Below are 24,301 nucleotides of genomic sequence, written 5' to 3'. Positions count from 1 at the left end.
CAGGTACCAGACGGCACCGATTGCTTACCATCAAGTGATACATCTACTCTTTTGCCTTATACCATAAAAAACCCGGTACAAAGAGGTAATTTTATTCATATAGTAAGAAATAAATAAGACAAAATTGAGATATCAAATAAATATTTAATTATAACAACAGCCGATTATGAAAGACGCAAGTACAAGTAGGTATCCCATACATAATAATTCATTATTTACAATTTACAAACACATAGGTATTTCTTAAATATTTTATTTTATTTTATCGTTACTTAGGCACGGTGTACCTACCAAACTATTTGTTAAATACAAACATTTAACATTAGTGATGTACATCGAAGAATATCGATTCGAATACTTATCGATAGAAAAAATTGTATCGATAAAATTAAGAATAAACTTGGCGAGTTAGAGACAACCATTTTTTTAGTTCATTCGATTCTGAATATTCTAGATTTATAATTAGGATTCTAGACTTGACTGCTTTTAGTCTAAGTGGTATTAATGAGCATCGGTTTTGGGTTTGATATCAGAGTTGAGCTAAAATTTCAAATCCTTATTTGTTCAGTCTAAATTTGTGCCCATAGCATTATAAATGGCTCAACTAGTATGGTTTTTATTTTTTCTACAATTTATTATTTTATTTCAAACTAACGAAATGCTCTACATGTTGCCAACCCATCAATATCGATACATTTTTCGATGAGACTTTAATATGAGCATATCGATAATCGATTTGAGTTCTTAAATTAAAAAAAAGCAATTAAAGTAAGTAGTAATTACTAAAAATCATTTGGCGCCTCGAGTATCATTCGAAAAGTTTTTATTTTCATGCTATTGCCCCTTTCTATGTTATTTGGGAACGGCACGATATGACTTCATTTCATTGAAGTTAATCATATTTTTTTTAAGTTCTAATATGTATCCACATTAATATTATAAATATGAAAAATTCTTTGTTTGGATGTTTATCCGTCAATAACGCTGAAACTACAGAACGGATTTTGATGATATTTGGTATACAGATAGGGTATGAGCTGACTTCGGTAATAGGATACTTTTTATCCCACGGGATTGTGGGCGAAGCCGCTGGGAGAAGCTAGTTAAATATAAAAATGATCTATATTATAACAAAATTAATGGATGTGATATTGATTCCAAGATTATGGTCACAAGAAAAAAATCGGCTTCACAGAAAATGCATAAGCAATTTCTATCTATATTTTAAAGGGTCACTGTAACGACAGAAATACGTTTGGATACACAAGTATAACCTAAATTATCTACTAGTCATGCTTCAAAACCTGAACTATCGATATCTCTTCATCCCATCCCTATTTTAACAAAACAATCTGAGATTAACAAATAACCATGAAACAAGAATCACACAATAATTTATGTATTTAATTTAATTTGATATATTATTCAATCCGTTAACAATACAAGGGATTAATGGTCAAATACTCAAACGTCATTCATTCATTTTTAAGACGCTCTCAAATATAGTTCTGTCTCTACAAATTCTTTATAAATGAAAGAGATAGCACGATATTTAAGTACCACTTAAAATTGAGTAACGTTTGAGTATTCGGGCGTAAGTATAATAATGAAGTTTATATAAATAACTTCTATTAGAACGATCATACAAAAACTAATTATTTACAAGACATGCTATTGGTTGAAATTGTAACCTTTTTTTTAATTAGAATTTTCCATATTTTTATGCTTCATTCGACTATCGATCCTAATATGTTGGATTTAGGTAGAAAATTGGACAAAGTATTATCTTATACTTTTTATACTATTATATAAAGCTGAAGATTTTGTTTGTTTATATGAACGCGCTAATCTCTGGAACTACTGGTCTAAATTGGATAATAATTGTTTTGTTCAATAGTCAATTTATCGAGGAAGACTATAAAACATCACGCTGCGATCAATAGGAGCCGAGCATACCACATACATTTACTTTGTACAACCCAAGATAGTCCATAGGTCTAAGGTTCAATTTCAACCAACAGCTCTTTTTATTTATTTTTCTTCCGCCTCAAGCTCTTTAACCTCTTGTCCCGTATCCAAGATGGCCTCCGCGCTAGGTATGACGATAACCTCAGCGCAGGTTGGATCACAATCATCAACACTGCTCTTAATCTCCAAATATTCAGCTATATTAATATTATCATCACTTAAATGCTTAGCGATATCTAACCCTTCATGAACTCTCTCAGTCGAACAAAAATCACTTATTTCTGAACAAATTTTCTTTACACTCTCACCCATTTCATCCTGATTGTTAGTAGACATTCGAACTAGAGTACCATTAAGGTCGATTGTTGATTCATCGCCTAATGTAAACAGGACCTTTGATTCACTTTGTTCGGTGTTAAATCTTAATATTTCGGAATCTGAGTTATGGGATTTTAGACCTTGTGTGTCTATGTTGTCGTCTTGTTTTAGTTTCATGTTGTATATGTTTGGTTCGCTTCCCATTATTGATGTTGTTGAGTCTTCTAATGTTGGCAGCTCCTGTTGGTAAAATTATTTTATTTAGTTTGGAATTCTAAACCTTATGGAGTTGGAAATAAGATCATATATTGCGTGAGTATTTAGGGACAGAAAAAGAATTTGGAAAACAACTACTATCTACGTGAAATAAAATGATAAAAACTTACATTGAGGAAAAGTAAAGCCACAAAAATTTCACACGAAATGTCTACATATAAAAATTAATTGGAATTTGTTAGTCATGCTAAAACTAGAGGTCAACTGGACCGATTTGGTAAATTTTTGTCTTGAATTATTTGTGCAAGTCCAGGGAAGGTTTAAAAGGTGAGAGCAACATGTTTATGAGGCGGTACGAAGTATACAGGACAGCTAGTACCTACTAGCTGTCCTGTAAAATGAGATGAAGAAGGTCTTAGGACATGTATTAAAAAGTATTTCTAAGTTTAAAACTCGGAAATGAATGACTGTACAGATTTTGATAGTTATATTTGGTTTGTGGATGATGTTTTTTTTTTGTTTTTTAAACTTAGGAACAATTTTTATTCATTCTACCACAGATGTGTTTACAAACAAATTTTCTCAAAGTCAAAATTATTTAATTCAAATAGACTGAGATGGCACTTTTGAACGTCAAACCAAGTATTATAATACGTGTGTTGGTCAGTCTTTTATTGAAGCTCTTCTCATCTTATCGAAATAACAGACCCGGGACAACTGTTTCTAGTTCACAAAACGGATTTGAGGTAATTGGGTAATTTACTTAGTCAAAAATCAATTATCGCAAATATTCAAAGCTAGATTAGACAATATTATTAATTATCTTATTTTATCTAGCTAATTTTTAATTAATTAGTTTGCTATTTGATACAAAAAAAAAAACGTGACATTATAACACAGCTACATACAAAATTTACATTTTCACAACTTTCACATTTATAATATTAGTGTGAAGTGTGATTGTCAAAAATACAGAAACATCTGTTTGTTCGGATGTTTGTCCGTCAATCACGCTGAAACTACTGAACGGATTTTGATGTAATTTGGTATACAGACAGGGTATGAGCTGACTTGGGTGATTGGATACTTTTTATCCCACGGGAACGGGGGCGAAGTTGCTGGCAGAAGCTAAGTAGTGAATTTAACTGGTTATCAAGTCCGCAATTGGGGAGAACCTGCCAAGAACCATGAGTTGTGAAGAAATCGCGCATTGGAAGCAAATATTCAAGTTAGAACTAGATCACATAATTTCAACGCAATGGTTACTAAATATCAACGGTTGCGACAACGGTGGATATGGTCGCCGAGCAAAAGGATGAAGTAAGTAACTTAACTCTCTGAGTGCGACAGTTAGTAAGTTAGTAATAAAATAGTGAAATAAGTTACCTGATCGTCCTGATAACTGCCCACGCTACGTGAATGCCTGTGTCTCTTGTTCATCGCTGACTGTGGAGACTGGCCGTCTACGGCGTCCTGAGAGCAATGTTATAAATACTTTAGACATATTTTGTAATATTTCGCTAATGATATCTGTTTTGGTAACACTTCGTTTGATAATGGGGAGCCTTAGAACGAGTTTGCGTTTACGTTACGTAACGAGAGCGCGTTCTGATTGGCTGGCTCGAATAAACCAACCAATCACAGCGCCAAACGCGCTCTTGTTTCGATATCGTTAAACGTCAAGCAAACGCGTACTAAGGGTACAGAAAACTTATGTCTATTTTTAAGCGATTTTATTGAGCTATACTTGTTTGTTTGATTTATTTAGGTCAAATTTAATAATTTAAATTCATCTTGCTGTTGAATCTTAATTTTGATGAACATACAATATAATCTATTTCTTTCCACATCTACTATCATAGATTAAAGCCGTTTCGCATAAACATTTTTTTTTAATGACAGAGACTATTTCATTAGTAGAGTGATTAGATGGTAAGAAAATTATCAAAGAAAAGGTCTCTGAATTGAATCCTGTGGCAGTCAAAGTATGATTGGGCATTTCAGTTTTCGAAAAACTCACTCTAAAAGCCGGAACTTGGCAATTGTTTATTGCTAATTAAGCGTTTTTTTTATAAATACACCTTTACCGTTGAATTAATAAAGTTGATTTTTGTATACGTACCTTAAACCTGTTAAACTGTCTATATTTGCACCTCTCAGTAGCAACAAGACTCCTTAGCGATTGAGTACGAGGACATTGGCTATCCACCAGCCATCTGTACGTGCCATACAACTTTGTAGTGTCCGACCTACAATATAAGGTGCATTTTAATTTAGCGCAAAAATCTACGCAAGTGTGAAATTAATAGGAATTGGAACTGAAGATAACTAGCACATTCATATATAGGGTGACTAATAAATTCAGGTCGCGGCAGACCCAGAAGGAGATGGCGGGATGAACTCGACCAGTGAACGATATTTAAACACGTGATTGTACTCATGATTACAAATAACTTTCCCAAAGAAATATTTTTTGTTTCTTCATTAATTTTATTTTTATCACAATAACCAAGTAAAGTAAAATAAGTAAAATTCCAAAATACCTATCTAGTTACTAGTCTTCCTATAACGACGACGTAATCGTGACGTTAGAAAAAGCTTTTTGCTTTTTTGATCAAATTGTTCTCAAAATAGCTTTTTATACCAAAAAAATAGTCTAAAATATACTTACATGCTAGCAGGAGTAGTGAGTAATCTCTGTAGATTGGAGAGAGTAGGCCGTATGTCTGATAACGGTAGCCCTCGGCCGACCACGAGCTGTCCTATACACTTGTTGAGGAGGAACAAACCGTAGCGGAATAATGTCGTGTCGCCGCCGCGTGGAAATAGTGGTATGCTGTAAATGAAAAAAATAAATTATTGTATAATTCGTAGCAAATGGCGTTCCATAGTCTCTGTTTACCCTCATGGAAGATAGGTGTAAGGTTATGTACGTATTTTTACGTAAGGAAAGTCAACTAAACGGCACGTACAAAGAGGAGATGCCATATTGTGATTTTGCATAAGCACACAAAAAAACAACCTTGCCCAATGATATAAGTAAAAAGGTGTAGATGTTGATAGGCGCTCAGAAAGTGGCACATTAAAATGTGGACAATTGGCAACTTTTTGTAGTATGAGACTGCTAGATGGAAAATAGACAGAGATGGTTTGTAACGTCACGTAAAGTGTCACAATTTATGTTAAAGGGTAATTTAGTTATTTTTCTTTCTCTTTGTTCTCCTCTTCTTGTATGTAAAGTACGCCATAGGTAATACATATGATAATAATTAAAAATATAAAGTGTAAAAATCACATAGAACAACTTACTTCGGATCAGGTAAATCAGGAGTGACATCCAGTATCTTGCTAGCTGATCCCAAAAGCGTTATTTTGTATCTCAGTGGCTGGTTTAGCAGTGAGGCGGACAAACAAGTGGCTTGGGCCACAAACCCAGCCGCCACTGAGTCACTGAGGGGAGTTCCTCGAGGACTCTCATCACCACACACTGGTAACGGAACCCCGCATATAGTCCAGGTTGTATAGTCTTTCTGTTGGTGATAATAACGTCATTGAATAAAAAAAAAAATCTGTAAGTATTTGTGGAAACAAAGAGATTCGAGATTTATATTCATGGCATTAGTTCAAGAATGTAGTTGTCCAGTAAACTAAGTACGAGTTTGCTTTACGTTTAAAGTAATCGAAACGAGAGCGTGTTCGGTGCTCTGATTTGTTGGTTCATTCGAGCCGGCCAATCAGAGATACTAAGGGTACAGGATTATTATATTTTGATGTTAAAACTTTACGGAGTACAGAAAAATTGTGGATTACACAAATACGCGTTCTATGCAAGCATCAGATCCGCAATCTATTGACTAGCAACCGGTTGCCCAGTCATAACGCCAACCGTCATCTACCGGGACTGCTAGTTGTAAAAATCGGAAAATCTTTATGTATATGAGTCCCGGTACAGCTCGAAACTAGTCGAGCTCTCTCTCGAAAATAGCGTATTTCTAAATTCTAACATAAAATTCCCACCTGTTCAATATAAAATATTTGATGCAACTGTTTGAGTAGTTCAGTCCTTTGCGTGCACAAAGCATGGTGGGATGATGCAGCCAGCTCACGTATCGCGCCACACGCTTGGCGCGTCTCCTTCACACTCTCATTGCGACGGGATAGAGAATGGTAATTCTGCATCAGTTCTGTCCCTGTAACACGTATTTTGTAAGCTTTTATTTAACTTACAATGTATGAATGGAATCTTACTGAATTTTGTAGTAGATATCTTCAACCGATTGAGCTGAAATTCTATATACACCTTTAATAAATATTTCAATTTAAATGTAAATTTATAAGGGAGTATTTGTAAGAGAGGAAAGAAGAAAATTAGACTGTTTGCTGATTCAAAAATTAAACATTACATATTTTTTTGGACAATCGCGTAAATAACAGCTTCTGCCATTGCTGTCAATTGCGTTAGAGATTTTCTATTTAATGTATGAGTAGAAATTAAAGTTTTTTTAAAGGGGGAAAATCATTTATTGTTTTCTCCTGCATTGTGTGTTGTGAGAGAGTGTCAGACTGCCAGTTTCTGCAAGTTGCCCGAACACAGCGTTAATCGTGTTTTCTAATTGTTACTTCAATTAACCAATAGGTAAACAACAACAAAAATGTAATTTTGCACTTTACGCCCTCGTATAAAGAAGAAAGTTAATAATTTAGATTCCATAACCGAAAATAGTTGAGAACATGCATCCCATATTTCCAAGAAGACGTTCATTTCGAAAAGCGATGAAACGAAATAAACTATAAAAGATACACGAAACGTCACGCCTTCGATCCCCTAAGGGGTAGACAAAGTTGCACATTACGACATGTAATAAAAAGTTTATGTTATGTAAAACTATAAAAAAAAAATTACCAACACCTTTCTGCTGATTATTAAAGTCATATCTTAATCAGGTTTGAGCGATTTTTATTCGATTACTAACTGCATAAAGAATACTAATTTATATTCTTAGTTAAACCTAATAAAAAAACAAACTTCAATAAATAATATGCTTTACTTATCTTCGAATTCTAGAGAATCTAATAAATACAGTATTTTCATTAACTTGTAAATGGATTTTATAGAATTAAATAGGTCTTCCAAAGCTTTATTTATACAATTTCACCTAAGGACCACGGAACTAACAAAATCGAGTTTTTAACTAAAACATGTTAACCCGTAGCAGACAATACAAAATGGAAACCGCATCTCCCAAAATGGTACCAAAAATACCTTTAAAAAAACTTTTTCCTTACACTCACCGACATCCTGGTTCTCTTCAAACAGTTTAGCATGCCTCTCTTTCAGTTTCCTTATGTTTGTGAGCTTGCTATCTCTTTCATCCGATAGTATAATCCGCTTGAATCGTAAAATCTCCAGTTGTTTTGTCAGCCTTACATGTTCTGCCCTCTGGAAGGGTGATGGTTTTGCCTGGAAAAGTAACAGGTTAACGCTTTTATTTCAATTAATCCACATATAGGTGACAAGCACTTTCTAAATGTCAAATGATTGTGCGACAGTCTGTTTGTCAATAAATGTGAATGCACGAACGTGGAAGAGCCATACTTTGGCATGAGTGGACCGGCTCCGGGACTTGGACCGGCACTGTCGGTAGAAGGCGCTCTGACGGAAATATATCGATCAGAATGGCGATATATTAAAGGGCCAATTTTAAAGTACCCTTAACCGACAAGCATGGATGAAAAGACTGTTCATGAAGCAAAAAAGGTATGTAAGATTCGAAGCAATTGGCGTTACATAGTCTCTGCCTATCCCTATAGGAGGCAGGTGTAAGGGTATGTATGTAATAAAATAATACTAACCTTAAAAGATAAGAGATCATTCAGTTTCAGGGTTAACCTCGGTCCATTGGACACAACAGGCCGATCCTCTTTAATCTTTCCATTCTTCACACTCAGATCGCTTTGTGACGAAGACTTATCCTTACTTAAGCTATCACTATCATCCGAGGAGAACAAATTCCTTTGAGATCTACTCTTGAACTTTAGTCTGATATCACAATACTCGTCTAAAGTCGGCCAATCATCGTTCGTTAAGGCAGACTTCTTATAAATCCTCTCCTTGATCTCCTGAACAGCCTCTTGTCTCTTCTTGATAGAATATTGCAACAAATGTAGCTTTTGCAACTTCGTCGCGTTGTAACTTGGTCTTATTTCAGACTTAAGAAAGTTGAGAGCCAAATATCTATACTTAGGAACCCCATCGGCTTCGTTTCTCAAGTCGTAGTTCTCTGCTGTTTCACTTAAGTCTATGTTACAAGATAAATCTTCTTTAGACGCGTTCTTGAACGCAATATCACAGTTTACGCTTGCATACTCTTTAACGTCTAAATTGTCAGGCGAATGTTCGTATATGTGATTCGGTGGCTTTGGATCGCCTTTCGCTTGATCTGAATCTTCTTCCCTTCGCCTGTAATAGTCTCTTTGACTTTGCCCAATATTTAAGCTAGCTGATGTTCTTAAAGTTGGAAAATTTTGATGAAAACCCCTCTCTATTGGACTGTGACTCTTCGAATACTCTTTATCAGCCTTCTTAGAAAATTTATTAGGAGAAATGGACCTCGATTCTTTTCCTAGCTTATTACTCAATATATGTTTAGCATCTAAATTGATTTTTGAAAGATTGGTCCTTTCAGAAGAGTCTGAAGACAACGAACCGTGTTCTATTTCATTTTCTGGTGGTATCACATCTAATTTAAGACTTTTGTATGAGCAGAAGTATCCTCCATGCATTTGTAGGACTAAAGTGTTACATTTGAAGCAGTCTGAGGTAAAATTCGAGGCTAGATTTGCCCCGATATATCTTAGACCACTGAAGTAGACCCCCCATGTTTGAATGACGGTGTCTTGTGGTGGTTTATTATTTTCTTCGTTGGTATGTATGATATGACACCAAATTCGTATGACGACATTTGTTGACGACATACGTTGCGTTGATTCTGTAAAAAAGGTCAGTTATGATTCAGAACGATGATGCAATTGTAATTTGTAAGAGTTGATAGATAGCGAGGGTATGAAGGATGATATCGTTGTAGTGAATTGTAATTTTAGCGATAATAGTATCTTTTATCTAAACTGTACTGAGAAGTGAGATAAAAGGTATGGTACAATATGTTGCTGAAAAGTATTTTTATATTATATTATATACAGCAGAACAGCACCTACAACATCATAGGTAGAATTGATATTAATATCTATTAAAACTTATTCTCTCTTTAACTAACATAATAATAAAATTTCGATACGAATGTTTTCGAATCACCTAGTTATAGTTAACTACATTGTTTTTATTTTGTTTAACAGCTAGCAGATAACATTTTTTTTTGTGATAAATGTCGTCGGTGCTTTTTATCTTCAGCTACGTAATTCCTGGACGAAAAGGGGCGTCATAGCATGTTTATCACAATAGAAAGTCATAGTCATAACTCCATAAAAATTGTGCTATGGTAGGTCAACGTTTATTAATAGTATTTATTTAATAATAACTATCGTGAGACATACTAAATTTCTCCTATGAAGCTTCTTGCTCGTTCTTCTCCATAGGAATCTACACTTTGAAACGAGCAAATAGCTTCACTAGAGAGGACTGACTTTGACTTGACTTTTTAATATTCTTTTATATTTGCTTGGACATTATAAACGACCGAACGACATAGTCAGAGTGGCGGGGAGCCAGTGGATGCAGGTGGCGGCTTGTCGTTCTACGTGAAGTCATAGACCATAGGGGGTAGGCCTTTGTTCAGCAGTGGACGTCTCTCCTATGGCTTCTTGCTCGTTCTTCTCCATAGGAATCTACACTTTGAAACGAGCAAATAGCTTCACTAGAGAGGACTGACTTTGACTTGACTTTTTAATATTCTTTTATATTTGCTTGGACATTCAAAACTGCCTTTCTGGTTTATTTGAAATAAATAATTTTGACTCTGACTTTCGTAAATTTCGGTTGTTAGCAATCCAAGGCTTTGTTCAAAATCCATTATCAAAAATATAACTTAACCAATAATATCAGCATTAATGATAAAAACGTCAACAGAATTGTAACTGTATCCATTAATTATTAGTTTAATAGGCATATATTTGATAAGGCTTGACACATATAACTAGACCAGAGATTCCCAACCTTTTCCTGGTCAAGACCACTTTTATAATTCTTGTTAAGTTTGGAATCACTATTATTTTATTACTTTATTATTACTTTTTTTCATGTGGACACTCAGATTTTCTTATTCACTAATAAAATTTTAGACACAGATTATTGAAATCAGTATTCTTTCAGTCCTTTGATGTTAGACAATTTCGAGCTAATTTGTGTACCTTTTTTGGCTTCCGCGGTCCACCGATTGGGAACCACTGAACCAGGCAATGAGTCATTGTTAATTAATTACAATCAGTTTATAAATCCGTTCTGTTTAGTTAGTAATTGTTTTGGTGTTTAAGTTATAGTAGATATGAGTCAAATATTGTGGTTGAGAATTATATATAATTTTAAAATAGGTTGTTTTGGGGAATAATTCACGTACAGTACTCTCAACGGATCTTGGCAGGTCTGAACTACGTGCAGAAGGCTGCGCAATAAGTATTTTTTAGAACCAAATGGTGGCATGAGGCGAGGTGCGGGGGCGGCGATCTAGGCTAGAGATTGACCATTTCTAAATACAATTGACCCTTTACACTTATTGCGCAGCCTTCTGCACGTAGTTCAGACCTGCAAAGATCCGTTGAGAGTACTGTAAACACATTGAGAAAAGCTCTACTAATTTCGAGTCACAAAGGGACTCATCCTCAAGCTCTCCTGAAACTAGTCACACTATGACTCGAAACTAGTAGAGCTTTTCTCAATGTGTTTAAGTGAGTAAACCGTTGTTTTGAGTTAATTTAGTATAACTCACGATGTCCCTATAAGATTTAACTATTTTTATTTATGAAACAGGTATTAAAACTACAACCATTAATTGTATGATCGATCAAACTGCCTGTCCATCGGAGCGGAGCAGAGAAGCGGAGTAATATCAACCTATAAGATTGCACAAAACCTGTTCACTACAGAGGAACGGATTATATTTTGTGCAATCCTATTAACTAGTTAGTAAATACTTCTCCGTTACTCCGCTCCGCTACCTCGCTCAAGGTGGACAGGCAGCAAAAAGCTGGTATTTTTTTTTTTTTTATGGAACACGCTTTAAAACGAGCAGACGTATCATCAGATGGTAAGGCAATCGCCGCCCCCCATGGACACTTCAAATACCAGAGGCGTTACAAGTGCGTTGCTGGCCTTTTGAGTAGTGGTTTAAGGGTTATTCGGGAAAATTGGGAAGGGGGGAATTGGGCCTCCGGTAACCTCACTCACACAACGAAACACATTTAAGAGCCTTTAGTAATACTGCTAAAGGCTCTTAAATGACCGCGAGCTAAGCCATGGCCAAATACTAGTTACTAGCTTGATAGTAAATTTTAATGGGTATGAGTTATCTAATCCAAATAAGTAGGTACCTGAGTCGATTTCCTTCCACTTAGGATGTGGCGAGCAAATCCTCTCACTTGTATAGAATGGTGCTGACATTGTCGTGTGATGCAGGGTTAAGTAGAAACTGCATGGGGATGTGCACCACTCAGGCGGCCTTATATTGTAGCCCACAATCTGAAATCATTAAAATAAAGAAATTTAGAACTTTATTGTATAAAGGTGCTCCCACACAGCAGTGAAATCATTAAAATAAAGAAATTTAGAACTTTATTGTATATACTGATGGACGCTTTTTGAACAAGATATGGAGTGGAGATTGTAATAGTATTTTAAAAGATCAGTTTAAAATCCAATTGGAATATGGATTAGAAGTATAGAAGTAATTTTCAGCTTTGCTTGTAATTCTCTTTTGATAAGGAATATCGAGTAAGGTTAGATCGAGTAGGCTTTAGTATGAGTTTGCTTTACATTTAACAATATTGGAACAAGAGTAGTTATGTTCAGCACTCTGATTAGTTGGATCCTCACAGTGCTGAATGCGGTGACAGGCAGAGACCATTGTAATTCATGAAACTTACATAGTTAACAGTCATCAGTCTTTTCATGATAAGAAGCACTAAGAAGAAGAAGCAAGAAGCACATAGATAGTTTCTATTCAGTACAAAACAGTATAAAAGCTTATCTAGGTACGTAAATTGGTTAACTATTGAGTATGCAACTATCCTGTACAATGAACTATGTTTATTGTTAATAATATTAGATATGTACCTAGATAAATTAGTAGATATGACTAAGCTAAGCTTCAATTCTTGTAATTGTTTGAGTAACCTGACAATTTTAATATTGGATATCCCAGCAATGGTTAGCAATAAGTACCGCCCGTAGACACCCATTGGACTGACTATTTTAACCCATTGATTGTCTCTTATACAAATATCAGTGCATAGCACAGTAGGTTAGCAAGGGGTCAAATACATGTCAGGTTAAATTAGTTATTAATTTGATACCAGTTAACAGGTGTCTTGGGTGCCTGTATAGGAGGAGACCTTTGCAGGGACATAACCACAAGTATTATTTACCAACTTCATAAAAAAAGGCTTTTTGGAGATGAAATAAAAAGTCATCAAACATTTTAAATTTAACACGTTGGTGGACAGTAACGATCACAGGCGTCTAGATAGCCTAAAGTGATACAACAGTATGCCTGTCGACATATCAGTTTTTAGTTCCATAAAATCAGTACACCATTCAACAACCGATTTTTCATACAATTGTAAAGAATGGTATGTTGTACTGTCACCACAGGTATAATTACGACTTTTATACTGTCACTTCATTATTTTACATTTTTGTATTATGTGACACTACGCCTGTGGGCAATGTACGAAAAAAGTAGTGTCTCAGTAGCTGCAACTTGTGAGATAGTACTGTCCACGAATGTGTTAATGTTCTTATTTGATATCCAAATCTGTTTTATATTTTTTTGATTATTCAATCTGTTTACTACATAAGAACTGGTTATTTCTAATAATAGCACCTACCTAGCATGCTAAGATTTTTCGATTTTGCAAAGTTCACAGGTGTATCAGTCACTCACGTATATAGTTACAATAATTCAGTAACATTGCCCAAGGATACTCAGTGACCGGAGATTGTTTTGTAGCATAATAGTACCGTAACAAAAATTTCATGAAGTAGTTACTTTACAGGAAGGTACATTAGATTCAATAAAATACAAGGAGCCATAAATACATGTTACTCAATAAAATCACGTTCATAGAGCATGGTATTGATAAAATATTCCCAAATCAAACTAGAACTGACCTATATACGTAGGTACGAGTTATCGAAATGAGCCAAGTCGTTGCAAGCAGGAAATACCAATTTAAAAAACAAATTCATCTCATTAAAACCTTTGTATAATAGTAATCGCTACATAGAATGCTTAATAAATACTTTCCTAGTTATTCTACTTAAAATAACAGCAGATAAAACTCATCGATGACAATAAAAATATTATCATTAAGTCATGATCGTGGCAGCGTAGGCGTTTGTTTATAAACTTGTAACAAATAAAAACGTATTGCGACTTTCTAAAGTTGTTTTTATTACCTGAATCAAGCTTCGAAGACGCAGTTGTTGGGTAGCAAGCGGAGTCCACTCTCGACACCTCGGCCTTCCAAACATTTTTTAACAAATTCTTGCGAGAAAAAAAAAACAATGGAACCAATGCACAGAGCACACACAACACAAACACGCACAATGTGAATTTGAATATAGAATTTTACATTTGTAATATCGAGAAGTGAATAAACAACAATGGGATCAAGATTCTAATTAGAATTTAGTTTTTACGATAAATAAATAAAATGCATTGTTCAGCTGACTTGACTGGCAGAATGTCAAATTCCTTTATTTGGTGTTGTCGTTCGAAAAATAATTTAAACTACCGTAGTCTATCAATTGGCGTTTAGCGTAGATTTTGATATTTTATATAATATTTATTAAGGAACTTCACAATTAGGATCTTAATGTTATATCACTAGTTGTAATTATTCTTAGGTGTAAAATTACATATCGCTAGTCCTCAAACTAGGATGAATCTGTATCTTGGGGACTTTAACAATATAGATGTGACAGTTAATAGTAATATTGTTTATGAAACTCTATTGTTTTTCGGAACATAGGTGGAAAGATCAGAATTATACACAATTGTAATACTTATTTGTTGGCTCTTAGAACTATTATAATAAAACTACACAACTTCATCTGTTTAGAGACCTGGCAACATTTGGCCAAACGTTTCGATTCTGCGTTAATCAACGAAAATGTATGTGATATGTGATTGGAAAAGTCATTACAGTTTTCCATTTTATTCCTTTCTATCCTTGCCTATTTTAATTGATAATATTTGATAACCTGCACGATGATCCTACGATACACCACGGACAATCTTAGACGGCATGCTAGAGTTTGTTTGAATTGAACACGCTAATGGCGGGAGCTACTGGTTCAAATTAAATAATTATTTTTGTGTTCGTCCAATTATCGAAATCACGCTATGAACAACAGGGCCAGGCAGCGGATGAAACCGCAAAGGAGTAGCTAGTAGGTATAATGATACAATGAAATATCAGATAGGCTGCTAGAATGCATTTTAATTTTAAAATACCTACTCTCCTTGTATTAACTACTATAAGTGTCCATAGATGGCGCTTTACTCAAAATGCTACATTGAATGCAGCGGCTGTTTTTTTTTTATAAAAATTACTAGATGGGCTGTGCTAGAAATATTGAACATGACATATTCATTTTGAGTACCGTACCTTCTTATTTATGAATGGAATAAATAAATACCTATCAAGTATTTTTTTTATTTAAGCTCCAAAGTTTCTTTGATTATATTTTGTTTGCGATGCGATGTGTTTCTTTTTTTGAAGATATGTTACCCGTAATAAAATTTTCTCATGTGTTGTGGGTGCGTCTGCGTCTACAACGTACAATATTCCACATACACATGACACTCAGACTAGGAATAACAAATTATGGAGCACACAAAGAGTTTTACCATTACGCGGCAGACCGTTGCCACGCCAACCATTGCACATGCACTGCAATACAATATAAACTATTCATTGTAGGTAAGCACCTACCTACACCATATAAAAATACCTATAGCTTAATTGCGTTAAAAGCGATAGATAATTGGATAGTGACGATAGTCATTTTAGGAATCGGCAATACAATGAATGCTATTTTGTGTGGGAGAGGCATGCTTCGGCACTGATGGGCCGGCCCGACTGGAGTCCCAGAAAACCGACGTAAAACAACACTTGCGTTGTGTGAGTGTGGTTACCGGAGGCCCAATTACCCTCCTTCCCAATCTTCTCAACGACCCTTTTTTTTTTTTTCAGGGGGGAAAATCATCCAATGACTTCTCCCACCTTGGGCAAGGCGAGAGGGAATGTCAGACTCTTACTGACTAAAAACCACCCCGTTCCTTCTCCTGCTTTTCGAGCCGGAGCCCCGGTAAACCCGCTAGGTAGTCCGCAGCTCCGGATCAGGCATCAGCCCTACTGGGCCCCATCTGTGGTGGTCTGATAACTCTTTGAGGCGCGCGCGGAACGCTACGCGCCGTACGCACGGGTCTGGTTCTGTTCGGGCGGTGAGCTACCCTTACTCGCCGCCCGCAGGCCCGCACTTACGGTGGCCGGAGATCGTCCCGCGATCCCCGTCTCAACAACCCTTAACTTCCTAACTCCCAAAAGGCAGCGCACTTGTAACGCTTCTGATGTTTCGGGTGTCCATGGGCGAAAGCGATCGTTTACCATCAGGCGATACATCTGTTCGTTTACCATAAAAAAAGAAATTACAAAACATAAAAGGGAAAATTGTGATTGAAAATTTTCAATCAAGAATGACAGAAACATTTTATAGCATTTCTTACTTTTATAGTCATTCCTTTCCATCGGATGTCATGAAGCATTTTATTTTAATTGTAAGTCTTTGTACTGTTGCACAATTTATTAATGGAGTAAGTACCTATTCCAAATCTTACCTATAAATAATGTACCTAGTAGACAGGGTACGAAAATTCAAAATTAAAAAAAATTATATACTAAACGTACCTATATTTTTATTTTGTCATATTAGATGATGAGGAGTAATCCAACTTTAAACTAGGTATCTCCAGATCCATCGCGTTAGAATAAACAAAAATGGTATCTCCAAATACGAGGGAGGGGAGCGGTTAGTACACGACCGTTCCCGATGCCCCATCTAGAGCTATGGAGGGGCGTGTTATGGTCTGCCACCACTGGTGGGCTTCGCCGAGGAGATGCTAGTTGTGAAGGTTCAACCGGTCTCCCAGACCCCCTTAATTATCACAGATGGGGCCCAGTAGGGCTGATGCCTGATCCGGAACTGCCTAGCGGGTTTACCGGGGCTCCGGTTCGAAAAGCAGGAGTAGGAACGGGGTGGTTTTTAGTCAGTAAGAGTCTGACACTCCATCTCGCCTCGCCCAGGGCGAGAAAAGTCATTGGATGATTTTCCCCCCTCAAAAAAAGACCCCCTTAATTATGGCGAGTCAGGTTCCCATGTTCTTTCAAAGAGCCAGACCACCACAGATGATGAGAGTCTGACACTGAGAAGCCATTGATTGATTTTCCCCCCTCAAAAAAAAGGTTCCCATTTTCCTGGGCTTTTTAGTGGGATATGCTCGGGCGGGTGGGGGAAAATTATAGGTATCATAAAAACTCCACGTGGAAGACAAAACTCACTGTTCTCTTTACATTAACAGTACCTAGATGCCTTTGAACAGATAATATAATTAATAGTTAATATTTTAAATGTTCTAACTACAGACTTTTTTCCTTACTAGTACTCTTTAATGGGCCTCCTGCGACAAGCACTTAACTCAGGTATATCGGGGAACAACGATGAAGTTGAACATTATAACAAGAATCATCAGTCAGTAAAAGCTAGAGATAGAGCTGAAGATGTTTTTTTTTATAAAGAAAATAAAAATAAAAAACCTAGATACGAATATCCTAAATCACCACAGGTGCAGGTGTCTAAAGAAAGTATCGTTGTTCATTTGAATAATAACAATAATGTAAATAAAGCAAGCGATGAGTATGCCCCACTAGATTATTCTAATGAAGATTTGAAGTCAGATCAGTACAAAGATAATCTTGCCGATGACCATCAGAATAATTATTTTGATAACAACGAAAGTGTCGAAGATTCGTCAGTAGGTATTCCCGATAACGATCAACAGGCAAATGATCCAGATAAAAAAGAGATTTCGGTACGTAATTATTTTGAAATAGTCACTACACTCATGATTTTTCTTTGATGTGGTAAATAGGTACTTCATATTCTTACTACCTGACCAGGCAAAATCCGTGTCACCTCCAACATCTTTTTATCATCACGCCCCAGCCGTCGCGAGAAATACTCCATGTGTCGGGGATCGAGAGACCGCCGTAAGTGCGGGTCTGCGGACGGTGAGCAAGGAACCTAGTCGCCGCCCGACCAGAACCAGACTCATGCGTACGGCGCGTCGCGTTCCCCGCGCGCCTCAAAGAACCATCAGTACCAGTATGAGTTTGCTTTACGTTTAAAATAATCGAAACGACTGCGCGTTCGGCGATCTGATTGGCCGGCTCGAATAAACCAGCCAATCTGAGCACCGAACACGTTCTCGTTTCGATTACTTTAAACGTAAAGCAAACTCATACTAAGGGTACAAAGCACCACAAATCTATTGGACCCCTAATAGGGCTGATGCCGACCCGGAGCGAGATAGCGGTCAAACGTCGACCCATCAAATGCAAAAGCCTACGTTAGCCTACGTAAAGTTTAGGATTCCTTACGAAGAACAAATCTACCTAAAATGTGGTTTGTTTTTCTTAAGGAGTTAGGTAAACAGGTGTAAGTGTTAAGTGTCCTACATACGTTGAAAGTGCGAGCAAATAACTAACGACATAACTAATGAAAGATAAAACAACATAATTATGTAATATTTCTTCCAATTGATAACTATTTCTTTTCTGATTTTATTGTAACTTTCGTGAGACATACTAAATTAATTATTATGTTATCGGCTTACTCACGTAACGTTTTGACGAGGAACTCGACTAGTTTCAAGCCATGCTAGAGGCTCATATTCATGAGCAGCATTACGCAACACACGACGCGGCGATTGTCGCACTGCTACTGGCGATTCGAGCTACGCGCCCATCGCGCCCTCTGCCTGGAATCGCGCGTATATCCGGCGCGCGCGACGATGTTGGCTCGTTAGACTCGCTGCCGGCGGCTGCGCAGGTGTTGGGTTCGATTCTCGGGTCGACGCAAAAACGGTGTCACATACCGCGCTCACTGTGTCACACTCCAGACCCGCAACATTGTAGGCTGACGCAGATTGCAGACTTGGCTTCCAGGCAGGAGGTAATGCCCAGCCACCGTCTCTGTTGAAGTTGGGACGACGACTTATTTCGATAGCCTCACGTACTTTCCGCGGTACGAAGTATTTCTCCCTCGCTAGTACGGAGACCTTGTCGAAACGGAGGAAGTGAGTCGTGCCCGCGCTACAAGCATGCTCCGCTACTGCCGATGTATGAGTGTCCCTGTTCTTCACACTGCGTATGTGTTCCTTGAGTCTGGTTGTGATGTTGCGGCGAGTTTCCCCGATGTAACTCGAGCCACAATCGCACGGTATCATGTATACCCCGGGAACTGCCAGTGGATCCTTATCCTTAGGCGAGCGTAATAAGTTCCGTAATTGACCGGGTGGGCGGAAGATCGTCCTGATGCTGTATCTTCGGCGTAACAGGTGTCCGATGGTGTCGGTTACTCCTTTCACATAGGGTAAGAATGCTGGAGTCCGCTCCGCAACTGCCGGTCGTCTTTTACATGATGAACTCGCCAGTCGAGTACATTGGCGCCAGTTGTACCCATTTGTTTCCAGTACCTGTTTAAGGTGATCAAGTTCCGCGTCAATGTACTGGGGATCACACAGGTTCAGTGCCCGGTTGATTAAAGTACGGGGAACAGAGGCAAGGTGGGAGGGATGATGGTGTGAGTCGGCTCGTAGGTACCGGTCCGTGTGTGTCGGTTTACGGTAAACCGTGTGTGACAGGCGGCCGTCCGTTTCACGCCTCACGAGCACGTCTAAGAACGGTAACATTCCCTCTTTTTCCTCCTCAGTGGTGAACTGAATGCTACCGTGCACCGAGTTTAGGTGTCCCACGAATTCAGCCACATGTTCCCGGTTGATGACGGCGAATACGTCATCAACATATCTCCACCAGCTGATAAGGGCAACGCGACTGTGGTTGTTGATACCAAGGCGTATGAAGAGAGAATCACGCAAATGGTGAGTGACACCTCAGTCTACAAGAAACTGTCATACGATCCGACAGCCCGGGTGACTACAAAAACTGTAAAGTTATTGCAAGGCCTAGGTGACAAAGACTTGGTAGCACAATTACGCCCTCATAACCCTACACCGCCCAAGATCTACGGTTTGCCCAAAATACATAAACCAAACTGGCCCCTGAGACCTATAGTTAGTCAGATTGATGCACCAACCTACAAACTGTCGCGGCATCTGGCAACTATATTACAACCTTTTACTGGGAAAACGAACTCATATGTGAAGGATTCCCGTCACTTCATCACACTATTGGCTGATATCCAACTCCAAGAAAAAGAGATAATCATGAGTTTCGACATCACATCACTTTTTACAATTGTTCCAGTAGATGAGGCAATAAATATTATCACCACAACTTTGAGCGGGACAGATTTACCTACTGGATACATTGACTGTGTAAGCCATTGCCTGACAACAGGTTATTTCTTGTGGAGAGGGGATTATTACCAGCAAGTGAACGGAGTTGCTATGGGTTCGCCGCTAGCGCCAGTGGTTGCTAATATGTATATGGAGTGGTTTGAGGGTAAAGCCTTAACATCCGCCCCGGTGCGCCCGCGATACTGGTGGAGATATGTTGATGACGTATTCGCCGTCATCAACCGGGAACATGTGGCTGAATTCGTGGGACACCTAAACTCGGTGCACGGTAGCATTCAGTTCACCACTGAGGAGGAAAAAGAGGGAATGTTACCGTTCTTAGACGTGCTCGTGAGGCGTGAAACGGACGGCCGCCTGTCACACACGGTTTACCGTAAACCGACACACACGGACCGGTACCTACGAGCCGACTCACACCATCATCCCTCCCACCTTGCCTCTGTTCCCCGTACTTTAATCAACCGGGCACTGAACCTGTGTGATCCCCAGTACATTGACGCGGAACTTGATCACCTTAAACAGGTACTGGAAACAAATGGGTACAACTGGCGCCAATGTACTCGACTGGCGAGTTCATCATGTAAAAGACGACCGGCAGTTGCGGAGCGGACTCCAGCATTCTTACCCTATGTGAAAGGAGTAACCGACACCATCGGACACCTGTTACGCCGAAGATACAGCATCAGGACGATCTTCCGCCCACCCGGTCAATTACGGAACTTATTACGCTCGCCTAAGGATAAGGATCCACTGGCAGTTCCCGGGGTATACATGATACCGTGCGATTGTGGCTCGAGTTACATCGGGGAAACTCGCCGCAACATCACAACCAGACTCAAGGAACACATACGCAGTGTGAAGAACAGGGACACTCATACATCGGCAGTAGCGGAGCATGCTTGTAGCGCGGGCACGACTCACTTCCTCCGTTTCGACAAGGTCTCCGTACTAGCGAGGGAGAAATACTTCGTACCGCGGAAAGTACGTGAGGCTATCGAAATAAGTCGTCGTCCCAACTTCAACAGAGACGGTGGCTGGGCATTACCTCCTGCCTGGAAGCCAAGTCTGCAATCTGCGTCAGCCTACAATGTTGCGGGTCTGGAGTGTGACACAGTGAGCGCGGTATGTGACACCGTTTTTGCGTCGACCCGAGAATCGAACCCAACACCTGCGCAGCCGCCGGCGAGCGAGTCTAACGAGCCAACATCGTCGCGCGCGCCGGATAGTACGCGCGATTCCAGGCAGAGGGCGCGATGGGCGCGTAGCTCGAATCGCCAGTAGCAGTGCGACAATCGCCGCGTCGTGTGTTGCGTAATGCTGCTCATGAATATGAGCCTCTAGCATGGCTTGAAACTAGTCGAGTTCCTCGTCAAAACGTTACGTGAGTAAGCCGATAACATAATAATTTATTTCTTTTCTTTAGAAAATTTTTGAAAGGTTCGTGGAAGAAATGAAGGCTGGGGACACAGCAGATCTTCTTGGATATAATAAACACATAGATCAAGCTCCGACCTACACGGACTTGGGACGCAGATTCGTACCCCAGTACAAATACAGTGAGGTAAGGCTTTCTTACTATAAAACATCTTCACTAGCTTACAGGGGCGCTGAAGCCATCCATAGCACACATCTTTCTATATATAAAAAAAAAAAAAAAAATAGCTAAGCTGAGTCCGTTTCTACCAGTGCTAATAACTAATAAGCTACATGTACCGTGTGTTTGAATATGATTGGTGAAAGCCAAACGCATCCACAGCAATGTAGCATAGCACATCTCTAGGGGAAAAGCACCCTTAGTAGGTAGTACTTATGTATAAGTATTATCTAATAAGTTATACTTATAAAATTCTCGTGTCACAGTTTTCGTTGCCATACTCCTCCGAAACGGCTCGACTGATTTTGATGAATTTTTTTGTGCTTATTCGGTATCTATGAGAATCGGCCAACATCTATTTTTCATCCCCCTAAATGTTACTAGGGTAATACAACCCAATTTTTTTTAATTTTCCGCGGACGAAGTCGCAGGCAGAAGCTAGTTTTTTTATACGTTTGATACTAAATATATTTTTTATGTATTAGGTATACAAAGAGACGGCCGCTGAGCACAATGATGATCTAATACCGGAGAAGGTAATCTTTTTATTTGTTGATTAGCTACACCCGCTGCTCGGCTCCTTTTGATAATAGCGTGATGTTATACTTAACCTAGGTATGATGGCTAAGTGTACCTTCATAAGATACCTACTTATTAATTAAGTTAGTACCTAGTCTTTTACAGACAAATCTTCTCAGATGAGATTTGTTTAGGTATACCACGACGGTGGCCAGGAACCACCTGATGGTAAGTGGTTTGTGAACGCTTCCAACTCTTGGGACATTACGTGCGCTTTGAAACTTTGAAAAAAACCTTGAAATTAACATTTATTAATATCTATGAGTTTCCGATATTTCGGCACTGTTGCAAGCGCCATGATCACGGATGAACTGGAGTATATGCGGGTGGATGTTTATGAGCAGACAAATCGGTCTACCGTCTTTCTAGTTCGTTTTTTGTAAATATCCCGTCTTAAGTTCTAAAGTTAGTGTTAGTGACCTCAGTTTAAAAACTTATATGGTTAGTGGTATCAATATATTATATCTAATTACCAACTTAATATTTTGATAGGCGCCTCCTGAACTGGTGTTGGTGGTTGCAAAGGAATCCGCATTGTTGGGACCGGACAAAGAAAATGATTTAGGAGATATTGATCAGAAGAAAATATTGAGATCAGGGGTAAGTGTCTACGAGTATATAGTAGGTAGGGAGAAGCCCAATCGCCAAGCAACACGGAGACTTAAAACTAAGTGGTCCTACGTGTGAGCTGTTGAGTAAGTATATATAGGTACCTAAGTGTAATATTTGCAGAGTGGGTAGTAAATTCTAAGCTAGACAGTGTTTTGAAGCAATTACATACCTATATACATACAATACATATGTACGTACCTCACATGGAAGGCATTACGTTTAAAGTAATCGAAACGAGAGCGCGTTCGGCGCTCTGATTGGTTGGTTTATTCGAGCCGGCCAATCAGAGTGCCGAACGCTAATGGTGGTAATACTTAATACCAAGCTGACTACCTACTTGAAATGATAACTACGATAGGTAAATAATGGATGGTCCGTAATTATAATTACATGTTTAAAGAATTACTGGAACGCTGTTTGGAAAGAAGACGTTAACGTCAAATCTCCATTGCGATCAGCTCCTGAGAAGAAAGTATTGGTAAGATATTTTTTTTTTTTAATGTGGGGTGTCATGTCACCGGTAGAGCGCAGCTCGTGATCTTATTGCTTTAACGTCATACACTAAGCATAGTTCTAGACTCCGTGCTATTACTGAAAGTTGAAATTATAATGACTCGACGAACGACGTTGCTGGGACGCAGGTCACATAACTTATCACATTAACAAACATTTTTATTTTATTTCTACAGGGATCAATTAAAGCGAAAATTAAACCAGGAACCGAATTTTACAAGGTGGTGTCTCGAATGAAGAAAATGTCACCGCGACTGCTCTATATTATTAATAAAAAACTTCATTGAATTTATTTCCTTTCTTTACCCAAAATGAAAGAGGATGTGATCATGGTGGAGTAATTGGAGAAGTCATTGGAAAATTATCCAATAAAACCTCCTCTCCTAATAAAAGTCGCCTCTGTTATTGCGGGTATCCATGGGCGGCGCTGATCGCTTACCATCAGGTGACTTGTCTGCCCGTATGCCACCATAAAAAAACACCTTATTCCTACTCCTGCTTTGAGCCGAAGCTCCGGTGACTCCTTAGTTTGTCCGCAGCTTCGGAAATTAGATATACCTATGGAGACTTTTTACAAAGCATATTACTATCATATCAGCTACGACGTTTACAGTTGAATATAAGTAAGATTCTAACAGAACAATGCGTTCCAAATCGATCAGTTCGAACT

General features: G+C 38.4%; 2 protein-coding genes across 4 annotated transcripts; one reads left to right on the top strand and one right to left on the bottom strand.

The window, feature by feature from the left end:
* Positions 1-124: 124 nt before the first annotated feature.
* Positions 125-14,431, bottom strand: LOC118276698 (uncharacterized). 2 transcript variants are annotated; one of them, XM_050699886.1, is made up of 10 exons: positions 14,129-14,431; positions 12,043-12,190; positions 8,356-9,491; positions 7,789-7,963; positions 6,520-6,692; positions 5,812-6,032; positions 5,174-5,338; positions 4,625-4,751; positions 3,889-3,975; positions 125-2,526 (listed from the first exon to the last, which is right to left on the bottom strand). In XM_050699886.1, the coding sequence occupies exons 1-10, from the start codon at positions 14,201-14,203 to the stop codon at positions 2,032-2,034; spliced, it is 2,802 nt and encodes a 933-aa protein (XP_050555843.1). In that variant the 5' UTR covers positions 14,204-14,431; the 3' UTR covers positions 125-2,031. The 2 variants fall into 2 exon arrangements, with proteins under 2 accessions (XP_050555843.1, XP_050555844.1); XM_050699887.1 differs by having other exon boundaries at positions 7,795-7,963.
* A 1,956-nt stretch (positions 14,432-16,387) lies between these two features.
* LOC118277021 (uncharacterized) lies at positions 16,388-23,919 on the top strand. Of its 2 annotated transcripts, none has more exons than XM_050699900.1 (7): positions 16,388-16,514; positions 17,397-17,825; positions 21,757-21,894; positions 22,413-22,463; positions 22,999-23,106; positions 23,519-23,596; positions 23,808-23,919. In XM_050699900.1, exons 1-7 carry the CDS (start codon positions 16,434-16,436, stop codon positions 23,916-23,918), a joined length of 996 nt encoding a protein of 331 aa, XP_050555857.1. In that variant the 5' UTR covers positions 16,388-16,433; the 3' UTR covers position 23,919. The 2 variants fall into 2 exon arrangements, with proteins under 2 accessions (XP_050555857.1, XP_035451571.2); XM_035595678.2 differs by having other exon boundaries at positions 16,434-16,550.
* The last annotated feature ends 382 nt before the right edge of the window (positions 23,920-24,301 follow it).

The sequence above is a fragment of the Spodoptera frugiperda genome, chromosome 17, assembly GCF_023101765.2.
Source record: "Spodoptera frugiperda isolate SF20-4 chromosome 17, AGI-APGP_CSIRO_Sfru_2.0, whole genome shotgun sequence".
NCBI classification, from domain to species: domain Eukaryota; kingdom Metazoa; phylum Arthropoda; class Insecta; order Lepidoptera; family Noctuidae; genus Spodoptera; species Spodoptera frugiperda.
This window is presented reverse-complemented; position numbering and strand designations above follow the sequence as displayed.